General features: G+C 46.6%; 1 protein-coding gene across 2 annotated transcripts in view; it reads left to right on the forward strand.

Annotated features, from left to right (window-relative positions):
- The window catches only part of CHST11 (carbohydrate sulfotransferase 11), a 252,389-nt gene extending 238,442 nt beyond the window's left edge, over nucleotides 1-13,947 (forward strand). For both annotated transcript variants that reach the window (XM_032836762.1, XM_032836763.1), the window contains exon 3: nucleotides 12,780-13,947. In XM_032836762.1, coding sequence (XP_032692653.1) covers nucleotides 12,780-13,634 — 855 coding nt within the window. In that variant the 3' untranslated portion in view covers nucleotides 13,635-13,947. The remainder of the gene's footprint in view (nucleotides 1-12,779) is intronic.
- Nucleotides 13,948-25,963: the final 12,016 nt, after the last annotated feature.

The raw sequence follows: 25,963 nt of genomic DNA on the forward strand, positions 1-25,963 counted from the left end.
GCGTTGGGGCCTGAGGGGCCGTGGTTCCCCAGCAGGGCAGCTTTAGAACGCCCTGGGAGCAGGCCGCACTCAGAGCAATTACATCTGATCTCTGGGGCTGGCCCCAGGACTCAAGAGGTGTTTAGAGCCTCTCCTGAGATCCCAGGGAGCTGCCAGGGGAGAGACCCTGGGCTCCAGCATCTCTACCCTCCAGATGATAACTCCTAGGGAGGGGAGGTGGTGTGCAGACCCCGGGAGGCCACACAATGCAGGGTCTCAGAGCACAGCCCCAGTCCCGAGCTCCCTGATCTTGAGCGAGTGACTTAGTCTCCTTGTGCCTCAGTTTCCTCCATCCGTAAGCTGGGACCAGGAGGATACCTATCTGCTAGAGTGCGGGGATTAACAGTGCCTGGGACATAGTAGGAGGTTAGGATCAGTGCCTGCCTCTCGTTTGCTGGGGCTGCGGATCCTCCAGTGATCCCTCCAGGCGAGCCCTTTCCGTGAGCGTTTAGGAGTTTTTCTGGCAGAAAGAATGGTGATGGAATCTCAGGGAAATCAGATCATCAGGTGTCTCCTGTCTCCCTCCCGTTCTCAGCTTGTCAGGATGACAGCCAGTGCAGCCGAGGTGCTGGGAGGGGTCTTTTATTAGGATTTTCAAGTGGAGAAACTGAGCCCGGGCCCAGGCGAACAGTGGTTAATGGCAGATTGCTCCAGACCCCGCTCTCTTGCTGCCTCCAGAATTTACCTTCTCCAGGTTTCCACTTCTCTGCGCCTTCCCCGCCAGGGCAGCAGAACGGAAGAGCCGCTCCTTCCAGTTGGGTTCTGATGTCTGAAAGAAATTGTAAACACCAGGACGATGTTTTAATTTAAAGGAAACCAGTTTTTCTTCCTTTTAAGATGAAACATAGTGAAGTTTTAAAGACTTTGTCAAACAGTCCCTCAGTTTGCTACTTAAACTAATTATAGATGCCTTTTTTAACTGTCCAGATTAAAAATAGACCTCAAAATGAGAAAGCAGGATGCAGCCCAGAGCCTCTAGCCATGTTCACGGCTTCCTGGAATCAGGCCTCCTCTGACCTAATTTGTACTTTTGGGAGATCAAACGGAGACAAAGGGAGCCCAGGCTGAGAGCAGAGGTGGGTCCAGGCGCCTCTTAGCAGCAAGCGAGGAACCCGGGTTCTGTGTCCGGAGTTTGAGGGTAGCCGTGACTTGGTGAATTCCTCATTACAGAACCCCGTGGTTCTCAAAGTATGGTCCCTGGACCAGCAGCATCAGCATCACCTGTGTAACAGGCCAAATGGTGCCCCCCACCCCCACCCCAAATTCACGTGCTGTAGTAAATCAGAATGTGACCACATTTGAAGCGAGGGCCTTTGAAGAGGTGATTAGATGAAAATGAGGCCATTAGGTGGGTTCTAATCCCGTAGAACTGGTGTCCTCACAAGACGGGGAAGAGACACCAGAGGCAAATGCGCACAGAGGGCATCCATCGAGGGGCAGATGTCTGCAAGCCGGAGGGGCGGGGGGGTTAGAGTAAACCAACCCCCCCCCCAGAACTGTGAGAAAATTAATTTCTTATTTGATTAATTTCTTAATTAAGCCACCCAGTCTGGGGTATTTTATTAGCAGCCCAATCAAACTAACATGCCTGGGAATTTGCAGAAATGTGGTCTCAGACCCGGTCCCTGAGCTACTGAATTGGGAACTGGGGGGGTGCGACCCAGCAAACCGTGTTTTAACGGGCCCTCCAGGTGACTCCCACGCATGCTATGGGTTAGGAACCACTAACATGAAATATACGCGATACCTTGTGGTAACCCGAAAAAAGATGTCACATGGTTGGACACATTTGGTCTGCCAACACATAAACCTCCTTTTACTAGGCTCTGGAGAAGTTCCAGTGTGTTCCTTAAACAGGATGGTGTGTGTAAAAGTGTCCTGTAAATTCTGAAGCCGTCTGTTGGCATGAGGTGCGGAGTGGCCGTAGTAGCATTGAGTCATTGGAGGAGAGCCGCCCTCCTAATACTCCAGCAACAGAGCCGGCCAAATCCCAGATGCTCCCTCCTCCGCTGAAATCTGAGTCCTTTAAAATCTTGTGCGGTGTCCACCCTGAGCCGTTGGAATGACACAGAGCAAAGGCAAAGAGATTTAATCACATTTCCCTTTTGTCCCTGCTCCTAGGAAGCCCACAGCTAAATGAGATTCTTAATCATGGCCCGCATCGTTAGCATATTTGCTTTTTCCTCTTTCAGTGTGGTCCTTTGTTGTGTTCTCTTCAAATACCTTTGAGGGAGAAAAAAAAAGAAATGGAGAGAGAAAGGGAGTGAAAGAGGAGACTGATCTTCCCGCTCAGACAATTACCAGATCCCCTGATAAAGACAGACGTTCTCTCTCAGTGACAAAGGACTAAACTGTTCAGCAGTGAGTCCTCTCCAGTCCCTTGTCTTCCTGGTGTCCCATAGCTGTAGGCTCCTTGGAGAGTTCCCTAACTGATACTCAGGGAACCTGTTAGTTACTGAAGAGTTGTGACCATTGCAGCAGGTGTCTCTCTCCTCCCGTGACCCTGCTTGGGGGCAAGAGCGGGAGTGGCGTGACCAAATTTGCAGTTTTTAAGGTTGGAAGTCACCATCTACCTGATCACAGTTTCGCACATGCTACTGGTCCTAATGATAAGCATGGAGAGATCTAGAACTGACCAGGCTGCCATCAGAAATGTCTCCTGCATCATCTTGGCCACAATGGGGCGGTGGGAGGGGCAGATGGAGAGAGAGAAGCAGACCCCCACTGAGCACAGGCTGGACCTCACCACCTGGAGATCATGGCTTGAGCTGAAATTAAGAATCAGATGCTTAACCCACTGAGCCACCTGGGCGCCCCCAAAATTATTGTAAATTAAAAAACAAATTAAACAATTTTGTGCAAAAATCTAACACTAGAGGTGCAGGTGAATATCTTCCCCTGCAAGGGGAAGTCCCCATTTGAGAATGTGCTTAGTCTGTTGACCTGTGCCCTAAACCACCCCCACCCCCCCCCCCGAGGGGACCTGGCCAGACTTCATTGCAGCAGGTGCACCATTTGTTACCTTGACTGCTGTGGCGAAAAAGGAAATGGAAAGAGAAAGAAACCTCAAATACCACAGTTCAAAGCCCCATCGAGTTAATTTTGTCTCTGCAACTGCATGTAAAATGACACCGTGGTATCGTTTCCATTTCTCATGGCTTTGTGGCCCTGACGGCAGTATTTAGCTGACATGCTACCTCCCCGGAGACCCAGAGGGCCAGAGAATTGCCTCCGACTGAAAAGACCTAGGGAAAAGTAAGTGGGGGAGACCCCTGGTTTCTCTGCTTGTTTAGTTATTTATTGCCTTCATAACAGTCAATAGTGATTTGAATAGGCAAAACTCATGGGTCTTTTCTCCTTCCGAGCCCTTCTGGTTTCTTCTGGACAGTTTGTTGTTGTTGTTAATTGAATGGTATGAATGCTCCTCTTAAGGTGATGATTCTGTCTGCTAAGAAGTCAGGAAATGGGAAACTGAGGGTTGCTGGAGGGGAGGTGCGTACAAGGATGGAGTAAGCAGGGGATGGCCATTAAGGAGAGCATGTGATGGAATGAGCCTTGGGTGTTCTATGCAACTGATGAGTCACTGAATTCTACCTCTGAAATTAATAATACACCATATGTTCACTAAATTGAACTTAAGTAAAAAAAATTTTTTAAAAAGAAGTCAAGACATGCAAGCCAGAACTTTTCATATTTAAAATATTAACTGGCTTCCATGACTTAGAACTGCCTGGAACAAAATTACTGGGCTGGTGAAATTGGTCTTTGGGATTCCTGGCCCTCTCTTTTGGGTTTCTTTCTTCATCTTTCATGAAAAAACGCCTACGTATTAACTGCCTGCTGTGTACGATATCTTGTCCAAATGCTGTACTAGGCTTGGTCTGCTTTTCTAAATGCTGAACCCATACCTGATTTGATTTCATTGACATCCCTGCGAAGGAGGTGGTACTATCTATCCCCATTTTGCAGCTAAGAGAACAGAAGCTCAGAAGATTCATGGTCTTGCCCAAAGAAGATCAAGCCCAGAGCTTCATTTTGAAATCTCATCCTCGCTGTTAACTCGTGTTCTAATATGCTTTCCTTATTTTGCGATGTAAAAATATCCTCTTGTATGATGTCATCTTCTCCTATCCATTTATACTCTCTATCAATTTGCACAAAGTTATTGACTGAAGCCTTGGCTCTTGTTTTCCCTTCATAGGGCTACCAGGTAGACCGTCTCACCTCTTGCCAGGTTTTGGGTGGTGCTGACAATCTTTGGCATCCTGTCGCTCGTAGATGCATCACTCCAACCTCTGTCTCTGTCATCACACGGCCATCTCTCTCTGGGTGTCTCTTAGTCTCTGTTTTCTCTCCTAATCAGGACAACAATCTTCGGATTTCAGCCCACCCTAATTTATTAAGACCACAACTAGTTACATCTGCCAAATACCTACTTCCAAGTAAGGTCCCATTTTAAGGTTCCAGGTAGACATAAATTTGGGGAGGACACTACTCAGCCTAGCACAGCCTTTATTAAGGGATATTCTGGCATCCATCAACATTTGCTACAGAGGGACCTTCCTGCTTTCCTATCACATTTCTCTAAAGAGGTTATTAACTGATTCACTCACGACCTCAAATATTTATTGAACATCTACTATGTGACTGCCACTTTTTTAAGCATTGAAGACACAGCCATGGGAAGAAAAATTCCACACTTCATGGCACTTCTGTTGGACAGGGGGAACCTTACGCCCGTGTAGTATGAAACTATGGCAGCTTTTCAGGAGAACCAAGGTGTAGGAACTCCAAGGTTTCATACCTGGCCCCAGAATTTGCTCATCATGGCTTCTACCACATTTGACTAGTCAGCAACTCATAGCCAGGGGGAGTCAAGGGGTTGGAGAAGTAAACTCTACTTCTTGTTGGGAAGAGTGCCAATATAGGGGACTGTCTATTAGAAAAGCACTAACGACTCCTTTGTGCTTTCCAGTAGTTTGTGAGGCTAAAAGTTGTGTGAAAATCTCCTTGTGTTAGCACCGTCTTGGTTTGCTTCCTTCCCTTGAGAGTGGAAATTTCCAGTGTGATAACATCTAATTCAGAGAATTACCAGGAAGATTAGAGATGATTTATTAAAATAACCTTTGAAAGAGCCTTAGAGTAACTCCTCCTATTGTCTGTTGTTGTCTCGTGCTGTGTGATGCCACTGATGTCCTCGGGACCATGGGGGAGGTGGATACAGGGCTATACTGCAGAGTGTTATGACTTTCTCTGGTGACCACCAGGTTATGCCTCAAGTCTCCAGGAAACTCAGCAAATCTCATTTAGGCCTGTCACAGATGCCCTGTGAATGTTTTAGATGAACTGTAGAGATTGTGCTTCATTGGAAACTCAGGGCTAGCCTGTTGGGTGATACCCAGGTTCATGGGTTTATTGACTTGGCTGTCCAGGTGGTTGGGGGGGGGGTGGTGTTCACTAATCCCTCTGTATTCTCAAGACTCAGGTCACCTATAGTCTGGCCTGGAGTGGGGCAGTGGTTCTGGGACTCTGAGTCTCCGTGAAGCAAGTGGCCACCAATCTTGAGAAAACCAAGCATAAACTAGACGGTTGGGGGCAGGGGGTAAAGGATGCTTAATGCAGTGGGTTTTCAGAGGAAAGAATGATTCTTCCACTCATCTGGCAGGGGTCATTGGAACTTGAAGGATTGTCAGGTTTATACCCACAAAAATGGAAGGGCGAGAATCCTAAATGCAAATGGTTGGGCCCAAAGGAAAAAGAAGGGAACTTCTGGAGATGATGGCCGAGTAGGGGGATCCTAGGCTCACCTTGTCTCATGGATATACCTAGATAACACCCTTAGTCAGCATAAATAACCCAGAAAATGAGCCAAAGACTGGCAGAACAGACTCTCCACAGCTGTAGGTAGAGAAGAGGCCACATCAAAAATGGTGGGAAGGGTGGAGATATGGTCAAGAACCAAACTGAGCTGGGACACTGTCAGTGGGAGGGAAGGACACTACCACCACAGAAAAGGGAGAGGAGCAGACCCCACACCAGGCTTCCCAGGCACAGGGGACCTACACTGGGAAGATAAACCCCAATAACATTTGACTTTAAAAACCAGAGGGACTTAACTTCATGAGTTCTTACAATCAGTGGCGCTTAACACTTAGAACTTTAAAAATTAGCAGGCTTAGCTCTGGGAGAGCCAGAGGGTGGTAGGAAACTGAGCCCCCCAACTCCCTTAAAGAGACATATAACAGACAACCCTGTTCAGATATAGCACAGACTAGCAGCTTAAAAAAAAAAAAAAAAAAAAAAGCCTGGGGTATGCAAGAAAGCAGTGTTTTTGTTTATAATCTCAGAGTGTGTGCCGGAGAGGCAGGGATCTTTAGGAGACTTCTCCTAAAACAAAAGAGCTGGTGGGCACTGTTTCCCTCCCTGCCCCCTTGGCTTAGATGGGTGGACACCTGCAGAAACCAGCATAGCCAGAACACACTCCACCTGGCTTGCTCACAGCGCCTTAGCCCCACGTTCACCTGCCAGCCTGTCCCATCCAACCCAGCACCAGCAGAAGTCCATCCAAAGTAGTGTCACAAGCCGAGCCACGTGCAAGCAGCCCCGACAGGGACCATCATTGTTCCGAAGTGCCTCCTTCCCTGGGGAAAGGAGATGATGACCACACATGCCAGCCTGACTGCAGCCCCAGCAATGGGCTGGGGGCATCACTGGTCCACAGGCCTTGTCCATCAACCAACGCTTCTCAAGGAACACGAGGCGAGTCCCTGCAGTTCGGTGCTACTGCCACTATGGCAAATGCCTGGGCTGACCCTCCTCAAGCCCAAGGCAGCCCCAGACTGGCTGCCATAAGGACCAAACCCTGCCCACAAAAGGTCAAGAGAGCAACTGCAGACAAATGCACTGGGAGCAAAAGCAGCTTAGCCACAACAGTAAGACGTGTGCGGTGCACACAGGAGATCCCCCTGAAGTGCCAGGTTCTGCTGAACAGGGACCATCTCACTGCTGGGCACGACAGGACCTCTTCTTCATGAGGCCACCACCCTCAAGAGCCGGAGACTTTCCTAATCCACAGAAAGAGCCACAGAGAGCAAAACAAAATGAGGAGACAGAGGAATGTGTCCCACATGAAAGAACAGGACAAAAATCACAGCAAGAGAGCTAAACAAAACAGAGATCAGCCATACGGCTGATGGAGAACTTAAAGTAATGGTCATAAAGATACTCACCGGACTTGAGAAGAGTGGAGGACATCAGTGAGACCCTCAACAAGGAGCAAACATAAAAAAGAACCAGAGATGAAGAACACAATAACCGAGATTGAAAATAGGCTAAAGGGAATCAATAGACTAGAGGAAGCAGAAGAACAGATCATCAATCAATGAGTAATGGAAAGTAATGGAGAGTAATGGAAAGCAGTCAAGCTAAACAGGAGAAAGAGAAAAGAATAGAAAGTGAGAATAGATTAAGAGAACTCAGTGACACAATCCAGCATAATGACATTTGCATTATAGGAATCTCAGAAGAGGAAGAAAAGGGGTCAGGAAACTTATCTGAAGAAATAGTAGCTGAAAACTTTCCTAATCTGGGGAAGGAAACAGATATCCAGATCCAAGAAACACAGAGACCAACCCCCCCACCCCCCCCCCGCAACAAAATCAACTCAAGGAGATCCACACCAAGACACACAGTAATTTAAATTGGCAAAAAGTAGGGGCGGGGGCTGAGTGGCTCAGTCATTAAGCGTCTACCTTCAGCTTGGGTCATGGTCCCAGGGTCCTGGGATCGAGCCCCCCATCAGGCTCCCTGCTTGGCGGGAAGCCTGCTTCTCCCTCTCCCTCTGCTTGTGTTTCCTCTCTCACTGCGTCTCTCTCTGTCAAATAAATAAATAAAAATATTTTTTTAAAAATGGCAAAAAGTAGTGATAAATAGAATGTTAAAAGCAGCAAGAGAAGGATGCCTGGGTGGCTCAGTGGGTTAAGCCACTGCCTTCGGCTCAGGTCATGATCCCAGGGTCTGGGATCGAGTCCCACATTGGACTCCTTGCTCAGCGGGGAGCCTGTTTCTCTCTCCACCTCTGCCTGCCAGTCTGCCTGCTTGTGCTCTCTCTCTCTCTCTCTGACAAACAAATAAATAAAATCTTAAAAAAAATAATAAAAAATAAAAGCAGCAAGAGAAAAGAAAGCAGTTGCAGAGAAGGAAAACCTCCTAAGGCTGATATTTTTTTTCCAGCAGAAACTTTGCAGGCCAGAAGAGAGTGCCATGATAAATAGTCCACCCAGCCAGGTTCTCATCAGAAGAGAGGGAGAGAGAGTTTCCCAAACAAAAGTTAAAGGAATTCATCACCACTAAACCAGCCTTACAAGAAATGTTAAAGGAGATTCTTTGAACCAAGATAAGATAAAGACACCAAAAAAAAAATTTTTTTTTGAGAGAACTACAGGCCAGTAACTCTGATGAACATAGATGTAAAAATCCTCAACAAAAATACTAGCAAACCAAATCCAACAACACAATAAAAAAGAATCATTCACCACAATCAAGTGGGATTTATTCCTAGGATGCAAGGATGGTTTAATACTTGAAAATCAATCAACATGATATATCACATCAATGTTACAGAAAGGATAAGAACCATATACAATCATTTCCATAAATGCAGAAAAAGCACTTGACAAATTACAACATCCATTCGTGATAAAAACTCTTGTCAGAGTAGGTTTAGAACATAATTAAGGGCCATATATGAAAACCCACAGCTAACATCATAATTGTGAAAAGCTAAGAGCTATTCCCTAAGATCAGGAACAAGACAGGGATGTCTACTCTCACCACTTTTACTCAACATGGTACTGGAAGTGTTCACCACACACAGTAAACAGACAAGAGAAAGAAAGAAAAGGCATCCACATTAGTAAAGAAGTAGTAAACCTTTCACTATCTGCAGATGACATGATACTTTATATACAAAACCCTTAAGACTCCACCAAAAACCTATTGGAACTAATAGACTAATTCAAGAAAGTTTTAGGACACAAAATCAATATACAGAAACCTGTTACATTTCTCTACACTGATAATGAAATGACAGAAAAAGAAATTAAGACAACAATCCCACTTATAGTTGCACCCAGAAGAATAAAATACCTAGGATTAAACCTACCCAAAGAAGTAAAAGACCTGTCCTCTGAAAACTACAAAACACTGATGAAAGAAATTGAAGACAACAACTGGAAAGGTATTTCATGCCCATGGATTAGAACAAATATTGTTAACGTCCATACTGCCCAAAGCAATCTACAGATTTGATGCAGTCCCTATCAAAATACCAACAGCATTTTGCACAGAACTAGAACAAAAGATCCTAATGCATGTATAGAAACACAAAAGACCTTGAGTAGCCAAAGCAATCTTGAAAAAGAACAAAACTGGAGGCCTCAGAATCCCAGATTTCAAGACACACTACAGAGCTCTAGTAATCAAAGCTGGCACAAAGACACACAGAGAGCCCAGAAATAAAGCCATGATTATATGCTCAACTAGTCTATGACAAAGGAGGCCAGAATATGCAATGGGAAGGACAGTCTCTTCAACAAATGGTGTTGGGAAAACTGGACAGCTACATGCAGAAGAATGAAACTGGACCACTTTCTCCCACCATACACAAAAATAAACTCAAAATGTATTAAAGACCTACATCTGAGACCTGAAACCATAAAAATCCTAGAATAGAGTAGAGGCAGCAATTTCTCCGACATTAGCCATAGCAACTTTTTTCTATCTCTGTCTCCTAAGGGAAGGGAAACCAAAGCAAAAGTATACTTTTGGGACTATAGCAATAAAAGAAAAAAGAAAAAAAGAAAAAGTTTTGTAAACAAAGGAAACAACAAAATGAAAAGACAACCTACTGAATGGGAGGAGATATTTGCAAATGATATATCCGATAAGGGGTTAATATCCAAAATACATGAAGAATTTCTACAAAACACCACCACAGAAACCAAATAATCCACTTAAAAAAGGACAGGAGACATGAACAGACAGTGCTCCAAAGAAGACAAACAGATGGCCAACAGGCACTTGAAAAGACACTCAACATCACTCACCATCTGGGAAATGCAAATCAAAACTACAGCGACGTATCACCTCACACCTGTCAGTCGCTAAAATCACAAGAAACAAGTGTTGGCGAGGATGTTGAGAGAAAGGAACCCTCGTGCACTGTTGGTGGGGATGCAAAGTGGTGCAACCGCTTTTGTATGGAAGTTCCTCAAAAAATTAAAACAGAATTACCGTATGATCCAGTAATTGCACTACCGCATCATTACCCGAAGAATATGAGAACACTAGTTCAAAAGGATACATGCACCCCTCTGTGTATTGCTGCATTGTTTACGACAGCCAAGATGTGAAAGCAGCCTACGTGTCTGAAGATAGATGAATGGATAAAAATGATGTAATACACACACACACACACGCACACGATGGAATTTTTCAAGGATAAAATCTTGCCATTTGCAACAACACAGCTGGATCTAGAGGGTATGATGCTACGTGAAAGAAGTCAGAGAAAGACAAATAACCATATGATTTCACCTATGTGTGGGATTTCAGAAACAAAACAAAGAAAGAGGCAAACACACTCTTCAATATAGAGAACTGGTGGTTACCAGAGGGGAGGTGGCGTGGGGAGCGAGACAGGTGAGGGGATCAGGAGTACGCTTAAGAGGAGTACTGAGTAACGTATAGAATTACTGCATTGATACATTGTGTATCTGAAACTAATATGCCAGTGTATGTTAATTATATGGGATTTTTTTTAAAAAACTTTTTTCATTAAGAAACAAAGGGAAAAGAGTGAATCATTGATTTCTCTGGAGCTCCCTTTAGTTCTGAATGGGGGAGGACTAGAAATGGGACTGGAAAGGTAGGTTGGCGCAGACTATGGAGGACGTCAAAGACAAGTACACAGATGGGGTCTGTGTTCTCGGGGCAGGAAGGTAACCATGACACCATGTCCTCTGCAGCCCCAGACTGGCTGTTCCCTAGTGCTGGTGCCCCATTTTCTCTATAGCGTTAACCATAATTAATATCAATCTCTTGGATATTTAAAAGAAGAGCCACGGGGCGCCTGGGTGGCTCAGTGGGTTAAGCCTCTGCCTTCGGCTCAGGTCATGATCCCAGGGTCCTGGGATCGAGCCCCGCATCGGGCTCTCTGCTCAGCGGGGAGTTTGTTTCCCTTCCTCTCTTTCTCTGCCTGCCTCTCTGCCTACTTGTGATCTCTGTCAAATAAATAAAAATCTTTAAAAAAAAATAATAAAAGAAGAGCCACATTGTGCGTTCAGGAAGGTAGACAGAGGCATGGTGTTAAGCCAAGAAAAATAGGGTTGTCAGCACACCAGGGCAGTGCGGTGTTCTGTTTCCTATCCTAGGAGCACTGGCTCCCAGGGGAGTGAATGGCCTTTGAGGAGACACTTCTGTTCCTAGAACCTAGAGGAGCACAGATGTCTTCCCTGTGGGCCCTTCTGAGGCGGCCAGCTCTCTGGCCTGATGTGTCCTGGACTGTGAGCACTTTAGGAAAATGTTCTCTCTCCCATGGGTGCTGAGCTGAGTGCCCTGTACACTGTGAGGTCTGGACAGATGTTTGGATGGATACATCAATGGATGAACATGGCAAAGAAGAAAGTCTCGAGGGTAGTAAATGCCAGTCCCCTTTATTTGGGCTCCAAAATCCAGACTCACACTGCTTTATGCGCCAAAGCAGATGTACTGACTACCGTAACAAAAGCCCAGGAGTTGAGGGGTCTGGTTTCAGCAAAGTATGGACCTAGGTATTGAGGTGACATCACTGGGAGTACATCCCTCTGTCTTCTCTTTTTTTGTATCCCCCCTTCCCAGTCTAGCCTTTCCTGTCCCCAAGCTCCAGGCTGCCATTCTCACCACACAGCTGCTTGAGAGGGAAAAGGAACTGGGAGTGGAGGAAAGGGGGTTCCCAGAGGAACATCAAGGCAGAGGCACCAGAAGACGCACAAAGCAACTGATGTTCATCATCGTGGCCTCGTAGAGAAATTGGATCCGCCTACTTTAATGTAGATCGATCAAATGCCAGACTTGCCATGCTTCAGTCAAGAAGATGGGAGTTCTGGACCTCAGGGTAGAGTGCAAAGTGGGCAGCCCTGGTTGTCAGGAGGACCGACCTGGGTTTGAAAACAGGGTCAGTTGCTCACTCACTGTGTGATCTCAAGCTAGTGACTTAACCTCTCTGAGCCTCGGTTCCCTCTTTCTCTCCAGCTAGGCTGTCAGCTCTGCAAGAGCAGTAACCTCATTGTATTTTTTATGACCGCATCCCCCGTGCCTCGCAGCGTAGCCTGGTATGCTGCCTGGAAACAGTGGCGGGTCCTTGATGCTGTTAAATCAGCCTCGTTTCAAGGTGCTTGTACAGAGAGAAGGAAAACAGCCTATGTGCAGCTCTAGGAACGTGCCAGGCTGGTAGAGGGTGATGCTGTGGCTAGAGTTGACCGTGACTATTGCTCCACAAAGGAAACATGGTGGAACAAAGAACCCAAAGAGGCGAGGCAGCTGGTAGAGAGTTAGGAAGGAAGACCGGGCCATCTAGTCAGTGGCCGTTTATGCTGGGTCCCCATCCCCCCGCACGGGCCATGGCGGTTGTGGACGCAGCCCAAGGTTCCCATCTCCCGTGCCCATACTGAACTCGTGTCCCTCTTGTGTCCCCTCTGCAGCTGGAGCTCTCGAACACCGCCGTCCTGCACCAGATGAGGCGCGATCAGGTCACGGACACCTGTCGCGCCAACAGCGCCCTGAGCCGCAAGCGGCGGGTGCTGACGCCCAACGACCTGAAGCACCTGGTGGTGGACGAGGACCACGAGCTCATCTACTGCTACGTGCCCAAGGTGGCGTGCACCAACTGGAAGCGGCTCATGATGGTGCTTAGCGGGCGGGGCAAGTACAGCGACCCCATGGAGATCCCGGCCAACGAGGCGCACGTGGCGGCCAACCTCAAGACCCTGAACCAGTACAGCATCCCGGAGATCAACCACCGCTTGAAAAGCTACATGAAGTTCCTGTTCGTGCGCGAGCCGTTCGAGCGCCTGGTGTCGGCCTACCGCAACAAGTTCACGCAGAAGTACAACACGTCCTTCCACAAGCGCTACGGCACCAAGATCATCCGGCGCCAGCGCAAGAACGCCACGCAGGAGGCCCTGCGGCGCGGCGACGACGTGCGCTTCGAGGAGTTCGTGGCTTATCTCATCGACCCGCACACGCAGCGCGAGGAGCCCTTCAACGAGCACTGGCAGACCGTGCACTCGCTCTGCCACCCGTGCCACATCCACTACGACCTCGTGGGCAAGTACGAGACGCTGGAGGAGGATTCCAACTACGTCCTGCGGCTGGCGGGCGTGGGCAGCTACCTGAAGTTCCCCACCTATGCCAAGTCGACGAGAACTACTGACGAGATGACCACGGAGTTCTTCCAGAACATCAGCTCCGAGCACCAGACGCAGCTGTACGAAGTCTACAAACTCGATTTTTTAATGTTCAATTACTCAGTGCCCAGCTACCTGAAATTGGAATGAAGGGGGTCGGGGAGAGGGAGAGAGAATCGTGCTTTTTAATTTAAGATTTTTTTATTTGTCGAAAGAAATTCTATGGATATTGGGTTATTTTGTAAAGTAATATTTCTGTGGGGATGATGCTGCGAGCGGCATGGTGAGAATTATTTAAAATCCTTAGTAGGGAAGGACGGCTGTCTTTGCAGGGGAAAAGGATGGGTGTCCTCGTGTTTAGACGTGAATACCTACAACACTGTCTCAGAGGTTTCCTTGTGCTCTGGTGAATTCCATGAATTGTGCATCCCATAAATTCTAATATTATTTATAGTTATTTAAACATGGTCTCTGTAGAGATTTCTTTCTGTGGCAGCAAGATTCTAATGTCTGCAGAAGAAATGTGTGTTTTTGTTCTGTACTTGCTACAGCTCGTTTTGGGGCATGAATGTTCTCACTAGGCGCTCATAGGGTTAACTGTGTGATAACAACCATCGTGATGTCTGTCGATGCCACCCTTCTCAGAAACTGGTGAGAAATAAATAGAAAAAGGCACCTTTGCGAGGGACAGATTCCAAGCAGATTCCAAGCAACCCAAGAGTCCCTTGCGCTAAGAAAAAAAAAAAAAAAGTTTTTTTTTTTTTTTTTTAACCCAAGGAGAAGAGCTGGTTGTAGCTATTTTTTCTTTTCCCTTTTTCACCAGAATTAGTAGTCTGATAGAGTAGGCCTTTCTACAGAAATTTTTAACTGGCAGTGCCAGTTATGCTGGTGAAGTGGCTGTTGCTTCATAGTCAGCAAGTATTTATTGAGCAACTACTACATGTGGGGCCTCATTGTAGGCCCTGCGGGTAGAGCATTGAACGAAACCAATAGTCTTGGCCCTCAAAAAGCTTTATGTGGACACAGTTTCCAGCTCAACCATTAGCAAACCCCTCATAGTCATGGACTTCACATGAGGTCTGGACCATTTTGAACAACCCCAGAAGGTCCATGACCCGACAAATTTGCATTTTTTTCTGGCCCAAATTTGAAAACCACACACTTAGAACAGGCCACTTGATGTGGTGAGTAATCCAGGCTCATTGCCCAACACAAGAGAAGACAAAAGCGTTTCTCATCATGTTGCCCACTCCAATGGATTGGTGGTGTCTGCCTTTAAGCACCAGCATGGATTCGCCAGGCACAGCAAGGAGCCGGGCTGTGACTGATTAGTACTGTCTGCCTTGGGGGAGGGAAAGGACTCATTCGCCAAGTGCCTCTTCCTGTGCTGTCAGCCCAGCACCCACGCCTCAGCATAGAAGTGTTCTCTCCTCTTTGTTGTGTCCAAGAGTGAGAGGCTACGGCAGGCAGGCCTCGTACACTGGCGATCTGGAGTGGTCTGTCATTTCTCCCCCGGTGAAGGTCAGAGGTAGACCACCTATACACACACACGCACGCACATACCCCTCCCAAGTCCTCCAGAGGCTGAGACCATCAGCGCCTTGGCGAGCACCATGCATGAGCCTCAAGGACAGCCTTCCATGACTGTAATCTGTGCCCCCTTTCCTCCGGAAGGTCGGAAACATTCCACTTCCTGTTCCTTGCTAATTACCATCTGCACACACTTCTCATTTCCAGCCATTCCAATGCCTCGGGTGAAGTTTGAGCCACATCCCTCTTACAACTAGTGAATGAGTTGGTAGCAGATCCTGTATATAATAATTATAGTTCTAATAATAGGGGGTGGGGTGGGATGGGGCGTGGGTAAGTTTTGCTTTTTGTTTTGTTTTTGACGCATTATATAGCAAAGGGGTGAGAATATTCTAAACAAAGAAAAATGAATAATTTATTCACAGAAACTATTAAAACTGTAAAGCTCACGGCCAGCCCAGCAACAGCTGCCACATCTCACTGAGAATATGATTTTATTGAATGTGGGTGAGGTGTGCACTGGAGAGGGTGGCCAAAGCTTTTTATAAAATGTCGTATACCTTCTTTCAAGCTCTCTCCCCTTTGTGAAGGGCACAGTCACAGTGCCCTCCTTGGACGGATATGTGTGCCATGTGTTTTACTGAATAGAGTGACAGGCCTCGCTGTCCCTGGAGTTGGGAGTCTGGGTCCTGTTTCTAGGCAGGGGACACTGTCCTCACAAATAGGGCTTCTGCTAATGAATCCTTGCCCAGCATTTCCTGATATGTGCTCCGTAGAACAAAGAGTCAAAGAGTTGTGTAGTGTGATGCAAAAAAAGAAAGAAAGAAAAAGGAAAAAAAAGGGAAAGAAACCATTTTGAGGTCAAATATCCTTGGGAAAGAAAGTTAAGTCAATTTCCTTTCTGCAGGACTTTTAAGAGCCTTGGATGTACACTGTGCATTATGAACCGCCCAAAGCATTGAGTTGGTAGCATTTCCTGAACTTATGTGACCAGGATACTCTTATTTTGCAGATCTCAGAGATGTTCCACAGAATATACTTAGGTTAGGTTGATTTAGCATATCTGAGGTTGTCGAGGATAAAACAATTTCCCTGACCTTTCTCCAGAACAAAACAAATCAATAAAACAGTACCAATCCATCTCTATCTGGTTTATAGCAACAGAGGTACGTTATCAAAAGAATCAAACTTTTATTTAAAGTGCAATGGTTTTAATCCTGGATACTACCCTGGGCAATGATTCCATCCTTCCCAAAGGGAGCAGGGGATGGTCTTGGGTGGTATGGACAGAGGAAGGGGGGGCGGAGAGGGGGACATAAGGCCACAGAACGGTCCCCCCACTCTTCAAGCCTTAGGTTACTCAACGCACGCAAAGGGAGCCCAACCTTTGAGCAGTGCTTCCTCAATTCCACCATGTGCTTTTGATTTTCCAATGGAAATTCCAAGCTCTGTGTTCCCACCACCATCTTTGTTGGGTTGGGCGAGCTCACTCGGGCCGTGAGCAGAGTACTGCCTTGCCTACATCTTCTCTCAAGTGAGAAAGACTGTCCTTTAGGGGACAAGGCATCAGTGTCGTTCTGCAATGAGGGACTTTCTCCTTGTGTTTTGTGTTCACATTTTATTTTCTAATAGCATAAAAACCTTAAAAAAAAAAAAACGAAACTGAATCAACTGTTGTGCAGAATGTAGAAAGTATTCTGTGTCCTTGGTGGAAAAGAATCCATGGGTAAAATGTGCCTGGGAAGCAAAAGCTTGTATTTTTGGTTTTTTGTTTTGTTTTGTTTTTTAAAGAAAACTGTTTGAAAACACTTTCCATTGCATGCTTTGCTGGAGAAAAGTACAGGCTGGCATCCCACCTCCAAGCCACTTTTCAAAGGTGCTGCTGTGTTTTCAAAACCAGGTACAGTTAGGGTAGTATTTGCAAGGACATTCCTGCTTAACCTATTCCTTAGGTTGGAAAATTCTAGAATATTAGCCACAGGGTTTGAATTCCTGCAGCTTCTCTGGACCACCCTCCCCATCCCCTTCCTCGCCTCCCCAGCTGGTCTGGGAAGAAAGGCAGTCAGTTGACCTATGGTGTCTCAGGGGGGACCTACCTTCCTCCCTGTCTACCAGATGAGTCCCACCCTCCTGACAGCAGAGGAGTGGGGGCACAAGGGGCTAATTCCTGCTGGAAGAAAATTCCCAGGAGAAAACAACAAAAACGCAAGTCACTAGCCCCCTTAGCTGGTGGGCTCTAGACCACTACTGAGGTAGTGATTACTCAGGCCCTATTCCAACCTTGCAAGAACCCAAGGGACTCTGTCCCCGGTGAATGGTGTCAGACCATCTCCCTCGCAGACTGCCCCTCCCCCACACACACCAACACACACAGTCAGAGCTGCCCTGTTCTGTGCCATCCCGGGGACCAGAATCCCTCCCGGGTCCCCTCCTGTGTCAGCGGGACTGACCTCATGGCTCCCCCAGTTTGCAACAACCAGCATTTCTTCCAGCATTTTCTCATCAGCTGACCGGACCCTACGAACAGGCAACAGGACCTACGATAACCAACTTGCCCCTTGGCTGTTCGCAGGCGAATTTCAGTTTGCTGCTCTTTGTCAGGTACAGAAGTGGCTGCCCGTACTGTTTTCCTATGAGCATGCTCAGTATGGTATATATGCACATATAACTTAACATCTTTGTGGAGTGTGATTTTTTTTTTTCTTATATCTTTGTATGCAGTAGAGGGCTTGTTTTAGAAAACTCTCCCTGTCTCCTACTGTACTGTTCAAGAAAGCTGAATTCCACATTGCCAACAAAAGCGTGAAATGTTCATGAACCTTCCTCCAGGAAAAGCCATTCAAGCCTGATTATTTTTCTAAGTAACTTCAATTAAATTGAAGGAAAAAAAAAAAAAAAAGAAGCTTCTCTCTGTGTATGGTTTGTTCATGGCTCATTGACAAAAGACTGTGCGGGTTGGGTGGGCTGTGTGCCTGAGCATGTGGGGGGCCCTGCTCGTGTGCGCCAAAGGATGGAGAGGGAGAAACAGAGATGAGGCCACCACCACTCTGAACCCTTCCTGTTCAGTGGATGAATGGGAGCTTTCTTCATTCCTGTTTTGCCCACAAATTCTGTTGAGTCATACTCTAGGAGGCCCACCACGATCATGTTGTCCCACCACCCATGGGAAATATAAGGAAATGGTCTTCTGGAAGGTTAAATGGTTTTGGTGACAGAGCCGGTATCCAGGGTGCCTTCAGAACCCCACACTTTGGCCACTAAGCGACACGCCTCTGAGTAGCTGTCCACCCTTCAGAAGTTGCAGACCTGCCCTGGGAGCCCCAATTTTCCAATTCCAGACCCACTCCTTTTCAGACGCCCATAGCTGCTCCCATGACAGACTTTTTTTAGCTTTATTGCTAGAAATGATTAACATTTCTATTGTGCCAAAGGAAACATACTAGAAGTCGTTTATTCTGTTCTAATTTCTTTAAATGTGTTATCTAAACGTTTCACATGAGAAGATTAGGTTTAAAATGTATCCCATTTTCAACCATGTCAGATAGGGTTTGTAATTGTCCCTACCAGTGGCCAGCTCCCACCCATGCCTGGTGTCACTACTGTCCTTGCTCTGGTCCCTTCTGCTTGGGAGATGTCCAGACCGTGGAGCTCAGTTGTCTTAAATCAGTGGAAAATGCACTTCTTTTTAATGTAGTAAGTGGACATCCCTTGGTCAGGGCCTGTCCCTGTCTCATCTAGGACAGTAGAAAATGTCACTGGGAAGCAAGCCTAAATGAGAACATGCCCAGTGTTTGTTTATTCTCAGAGTAAGACCAAAATGCCCTCTCGGCAGTGGCCAGCTAATGGGTATCTCCGATGGCACCAATGATTCCCTCTGGCTGACACGGCAAGAGCTATAGGAACGGGGGGCCAAGGCGAGGTCATTACTGATCCACCTCCCAGTGAAGAGGAGTAGCACCAGCCAGGATCCTTAGTATCCAGTGCTAAAGTGTCCTTTCTTGGAAAGAGCTCTCCTTTCTCAAGTTGTGCCTTTCCTTGAGATGTAACTGGTGATCGCATAACTGTTATGATAGTAGACATTGATTCAGAAAATAAGAATGATATTGGCAATTCCATGGCAGCCCCCAAAGCCTTTTCAAACATTTTCTCAAAAAGTCCAAATATCCAAAAAGACTAAGAACCATTGGCCAAGGAGACGTTTGAGGGGGCAGGACCCCGAGGGCTTGGTAGAGCACAAACCTCTGGGGGAATCCCTTGCGCAGGGTGATTCTGAGCTTTGCACAGCCAGTCCCCACCTTCCTGCTGGCACACTGTGGCCCATGGCTGTGGCCCGCTGGGGTTCTGGATGACTAACAGGACGTGGGGGACGAGTCCAGTCTACGTTGACCGCCGAGAGTTTATCAGACATCTTGGGCCTCGTGTTTCCAAAATGAAGCAATAAGGAAGATTCTAGCAAGACTGACATGAGAAACAAACAAGCTGTCCCCCATCTTACAATCCTCTCCCAGCACCAACATCCTCCCCCCACTGCAACACGCCCTACACAGGACAGTTAGAATGGAAACAGCCTGATTCCAACACGGAGCTGAGGACTGTTCACAATCATACCTAACCTCTTTGAAATGGGGAAAACCGTAATCTCTGAATTATATATCTCAGTTGAGGCTGCTAGCCCTGCTTCATCCACCAAGGAGTCGTGGGTCTTCTGGAGGTAATCACTTCCTGCTGGGGCCTCAGTTCCCTCGCCTGTAAAATGTAAGAATTGAGCTAGGTCTGTGGTTTTTCAATTAAAAAGAAAAATAAGCCTCTTGAATTTTTTTATATGCTGAGCACTCAGATGTACAGTAGATGAAGCAGAGATGCTGTGATTGAATAGTCTGAGGACCCCCAAGCCTCTTTTCCCTGTAAAGTTCCCGTGAACCTCCACGGACCCCTCGGGCTGGAGGGAACACAGTTTGAGAACCTTAAGTGAGGTGACCTCTAAGCGCTTCCAGCTTTGACATTCTCTAATGATCTACCCGAATCCTTCTCTGAGGCTCTTTGTGCCAAAGAGCTTGATAAGTGTTTAGAGGACACCACAGGGGTATTAGCAGCTTCAAGAAGGGATGCTGAGGGAACAGCGTTAGAACAAGATGAAGACAGAAGGAAAGAAATAAGGAAAAAGGAAAGTACAAAGGTAAAGGCAGAGGCAGGGAAGAAACAGCTCAGATTCCAGGTGGGAACTCCTCTTCCAAATGGTCTACCCAGGAAATGCAGCCTTCACACTCCTACAAAACCCCATTAATTCGAAATACGAGAGATGCAATGAAAACCAGTCTCTGTATTAGTCTGCTTTTTAATTTGCAGTGTTTGCTTTTATTTTTTAATTTTTAAAAAATATTTTATTTATTTGACAGAGATCACAAGTAGGCAGAGAGGCAGGCAGGGAGGTGGGGGAGGCAGGCTCCCCACTGAGCAGAGAGCCTGACGTGGGGCTCTGATCCCAGGACCTTGGGATCATGACCTGAGACAAAGGCAGAGGCTTTAACCCACTGAGCCACTCAGGCGCCCCTCAGTTTTGTTTTTAAAAAGCCATTGAGTGTGTCATTATGCAAGAATAACAAAGGCTTGGGGTTCATGTGGGTTTGGACCCACCAGCTAGAGAAGACTTTTTTTTTTTTTTTTTTTTTTTTTAAAGACTGCACCCAGTCTGGGATCTTTACCTGACCGAGCGAGCCAGAAACAATTTTGTGCCTAGAACCAAACTGGCAACAGGATGAAGGAGAAATGCCCGAAGAAGGAATGAAGGAAGGAAGAAGGAGCTCTGTCTCAAGGAGGGACAGCTGTTCGTTGAGCCTCTTTACACAATGGGCAGAGACTCATCTCTAGGAGGCTTGGGAGTGTTTGCTCTTAATACTTTTTTTTCCCCAAAACACATAGTTTCATAGAGGAAGTTGGCTGTAAACGTGGCTACCTTTTATTAACGTGTAACATTTATGGCAATGTGTTCAACGCTTTCCATTTCATCCTCACACCAACCAACATGGTGGATGTCTGCACCCTTTTTTGCAGATTAGGAAACAGATGACTGGAATAAATAGCTTCTGCTAAATAAATCACTCATCTAATGAGTGACAGAACCAGAATTCAAGACCAGGTTGGTTGATTCCTGGCCCATTGGAATTGGCCTCACTGGTGGACCAAGACAGGAGGCAGACAGAAGTCAGACTGGGAGGGGGGGGGGGGATGAGGGCCCTACAGACAGATATGGGAAGAGATTCAAACTCTAGCCCAAGTGGCAAAAGCTGATTAAATACAGTTGAAAGACACTACAGAGACAAAGAATGAGCTGGAAGACAAAAGGGGTCAAGTTCAGACTAAAATAGTTGCAGACAACTGGACAATCTATTAAGTTTCAGCCCGTGTGGCTGAGATAGGAAAAACAAGCTCCCCTCCTGTGTGTCCCTTTTACACCCCCCTGACTTCAGCCACACCCCGCCCTCCTGACACCAGTTTGGGGCAGAGGCAGTTCTCCCCACAACAAGCAGTTCTCTGTGACACCAGCTGGGAGTCCTACAATTCAATTCAATTCTGACACTCTCTACCTGGAAACAGTGTCAGATCCCACCGGTGAAGGACTGACTCCTACATGACTACACCCCCCCACACACTCCGGATGCCAGGCATGAGCCCGGATGTCACCTGGGCTTTTGACCCATTGGCTATAAACCAGAAGTTCCCATGCCCCCCTCCTCAGGTGTGATTCATTTGCTAGAGTGGCTCACAGAACTCAGGGAAACTGATAATAATGGCTTATCAGTTATTAGAATAGGTCGAAGGATCCAGATGGACATTTGGATGCAAGAGACACATAGGGCAAGGTATGGGGAGGGGCACAGAGTCTCCACGCTCTTTCTGGGCACGCCACTCTCCCAGCACCCCCAAGTGTTCACCAGCCCGGAAGCGCTCCAAACCCCAGACTTCTGGGATCTTTATGGAGGCTTCATCACGTAGACATGATCGACCAAGAACTCCAATTCTAGCCCCTCTCCCCTCTCTGGAGAATGGGGGATGGGTCTGATAGTCCAAGCTTCTAATCATGACTTGGTCTTTCTGGTGGCCAGCCCCCACCCAGGAGTCCACCAAACATCACCTCAGTAGATCAAAGAACACTGCTACTACCCGGCAAAGTCCAAGGGATGTGGGAGCTCTGTGTCAAGAACAGGGTCAAAGACGAAATAGTACAACAGATGCTCTGTGTGCCCTGATTCCTCACGGGATTACAAGGGTTTCGGGAACTCTGGCCAGGAACCAGGGCAGGGACCAAGATATGTTTTTTCTATTATCTACACTTGTCTATCACAGCATCTTGGCAAAACAGCTGGACCGATGATCAGCAAATTTAGACGAATGATTCCTAAGGGTCGGACTTCAACTAAGAGCCAATGGCAAAAGTGAAATTCAAACCAGGGGCTTCGGAGGAGGCCTTGAGTCTCCCAAAATGCAATGCATAAGCCATGGGTATTCTCATGGTTTGCTCAGAACAAGCCAACCTGGGTTTCAAATATAAGCTCTAAACAGGGTTCAAGGGCAGCCATTCAGGATGGAGAGAGTGTCTTTGAGTAGCTGCTCATGTAGCAACACAGCCCCTTGCAGTCTGGGTTGAGAAGCAGTGGAATGAACAACCTTTCTAAGCAGTGTAGAGAGGCCAGACAAAAACAAGAGAGAGAGAGAGGCCAAAGGGCAGGTGGGAGTATCTTGGAGCAGAATCTACTTTGGATATCATCTGGTCCTCACGGCTCCCTCTGTACATTGGGCTCTCTCTAGATACACACAGGTGTTACTTGAATCCTGGGGCAGACCTCCTGTGAGCGGAACCCTGAGCTTCTTCCTTCTAGGAACCTGCAGCTGTGAGGGGATTGAATCATTCATTCATTCATTCACTCATATGTGTAAAGCATTGCCTATATCAGGCTCTGTGAAGGATGCCAAGAGCGTGGGAATTCTTAGGCCTCACACTCAAGTGGAGAACACAGAAATGTTAACAGATTGTTATAGGATAATTAAAATATACACAAAGATGAAACACCAGACTATCCCTGGGAAAGAAGTGATCCAAGTTAGTAGCTGGAGAAACGGAGAGAAGGCAAGAGATTGGAGCAGTGGTTCTCCACCAGGGGTGTGTCCGCCCCCTGTGGACAGATCTCCACTATAAAGAATTGTCCAGCTCAAAAATGAATGGTAGAAATACCAAGGAGGTAGAATTTGTCGCTTTTAGCAACTGATCACTGTGTGGATGAGGAAGAGGACCTGAGGAAGCAGGGAGGACTGGCACATCGCCAGCTTGGGAGACAGTATCTGGAGACTGGGTCCATGAATGGGGTCAGATAAGCAGGAGCAGAAACAGGTTTCTGCAAAGGCCATAACTTCAGTATGGGACATGCTTAATTAAGTTCATGTGGGACATCCAGGGGACGATGGATAAATGGGTCTGGAACCTTACTACTCAAAGTGTGGTTTGTGAACCAGCAGCATGTGACTTGCAAGTTTGCTAGAAACACAGTATTACACACAGCCCTCCTGCATTTTGAGAAGCCAGGTGAGGCACATGCTCGGTCACACCTGAAAAGCATTTATCTAGAGCATGAGAGATAGTCTGAAGTAGAGCTGTATCTGTGGGGGAGGGGGATATCCTACATTACTGCTTATTCCTCCAGCAACCCTGAGATGTGGGTATGATCAGGGCCACTGGTGGTACAGCGTCTGGTTGTACGGGTTGTGCACTGCAAAAAGATGCCTAGTTAAGGATGGGCTGACAACTGACATTTACCGTGAAGGAAACGATGTAATACTCCTACTGTACTTGCCAAGTTATGGGCACAGGGGCTGGGATCGCCCAGAAGGGGTACTGTCCAAATTTACACAAAAGCTGGTGGTTTCCATGGTAAAATGCTTATCTTGTTCTTCCCACAGAAAAGCCCTACAGCCTAGCAGTGGCCCTGAATATAACAGTTCCACGTGCCCTCACCTGCAGTTTTGAAATCTATAAACCTTGAAAACCAAAAATCTTTTTATAGATTTACAGCAAGCACACTTGGCAGCAAAACCTGACCTTAACTAACATGATCGTATCATTGTCTTTATTTATCCTGCATACAGTGAATATTCATACATTTCTCTCCAGAAATACTAACGTGTTTTTACCGGTGTCCAGCCCCGCACTCTCCCGGGGCATTAGGTGATGCTGGCTATCAGGACAGCATTACTTTTCTGCAATCTGAAAATTCCTGAATTCTAAAACACATCTGGCCCATGGGTTCCCGAGAAGAACTGTCAACTTGTACCACTCTGATTTTACAGATAGGGAAACTGAGGCTCGGAGAGGCTAAGTACACGAGGGAGCCAAGGTCCAAACCTCCTGCCCTTTCCACATCAGGCTAATCCCGAGAAGCTTCTTAAGTAGGACCCAGATGGGTACACAGCCCAGGCCCTTCCCTCACTGGGAATGTGTATTTTCAGACAGAAACTTGGGTAAGAGACTCGACGAACTGTTTTGTACGGTCCCGGCACCTGAGTGACCCATTTCCGAACAAGCCCCCAGGTGTTCTGATGGCACTTAGCCCAGAGCCAGGCACCCCATGCCGGAGGCGTCTGTCCATCCACTTCAACCTCAGAGCAGCGCAGCAATTTTGCAAAAGAATGAAAGCAAGTGAATTCTCAATGGATCTGGGATTGATACAATACAAACGCGCGAGAGCCGAGCAGCAGGGACGGCATTCTGCTGCGCTATTCTTATTCTGATGGAGGTCTCCTGCAGCAGCAGCAGGATCCAAATGCCAATTCCTTCTTGAAAAGACATTTGCTTGCTTTGGAGAACACAGCGCCTGTCATCTCTTCCGAACCAGGGGCCGCTCCCGATTCCTCTGCTCCCTCAACAAAGAGCAGACTTTATTCTCTTCCCAGCGATGAATCTGGAGCTATAAATTATTAGCCAGAGAAGAGTCCATGTAGCGTCCTCTCTGAAATTTTGCAATTAAAATTACATTTCTGTGACATTCTGGGATCTGTATTCTTTGCTTTCGAGCTTACATGTTGGGCTGTTGCCACAAGGTAAATGTTGGAAATTTGGCATCTTGTCATCCAAATCAATGATTATCCATTCTCTATTTTGAACTTCAGCTTTTTAATAAAAATGTTTGTTTTTAAGAAACCCCTTATTAGGTCGCCTGGGTGGCTCAGTCGGTTAGGTGTCTGCCTTCGGCTCCGGTCATGATCCCAGGGTTCTGGGATGGAGCCCTGGGTCAGACTTCCTGCTCAGCAGTAGGTCTGATTCTCCCTCAGCCTGCCCCTCCCCCTGCTTGTGCTTTCTGTGAAATAAACAAAATCTTCCAGAAAAAAAAAAAAAATCAATAAAAAATGGTTAAAAAACCTTATTTAAAAGTATTTCAGTGACTACAAAAAATCATTTTTGGATTCATTTCTGATTCTCTCCATTGTCTACACATGAGTTGGACATTTTTGTGTCTTTATTTACCACTTTATATTATTTTATTTACACATTTACATATCTTCTCTGGAGAAGTGTTCATTCAAATCTTTGGCCGATTTTAAAAATTGGCTTGTTCTTCTTGGTATCAAGTTGTAAGCTTTCTTTATAAATTTTGCATTGAAGTCCATTACCAGACACATGTTTGGCCAATCTTTTCTTCCAGTCTGTGGCTTGCCTCTTCGTTTTAATAGCATCTTTGAAAGATGAAAACATTTGAATTTTGATGAAGTCTAATTTCCCCATTTTTATTTTGCGGTAGGTTGTGTCCTACATAAGAAGTCTTTGTGCCTACCTAAAGCCTCCAAGATTTTCTCCAGCGCTTTCTTACAGAGGAGGTAAAGTCTTAGCCCCCATATTTAAGATTATATCCATTTAGCCATGAGAGACCCTTAATCTCACAAAAGAAACTGAGGGTTGCGGG

This window comes from Lontra canadensis, unplaced genomic scaffold (assembly GCF_010015895.1).
Source record: "Lontra canadensis isolate GAN:19392208 unplaced genomic scaffold, GSC_riverotter_1.0 scaffold93, whole genome shotgun sequence".
Lineage (NCBI taxonomy): Eukaryota > Metazoa > Chordata > Mammalia > Carnivora > Mustelidae > Lontra > Lontra canadensis.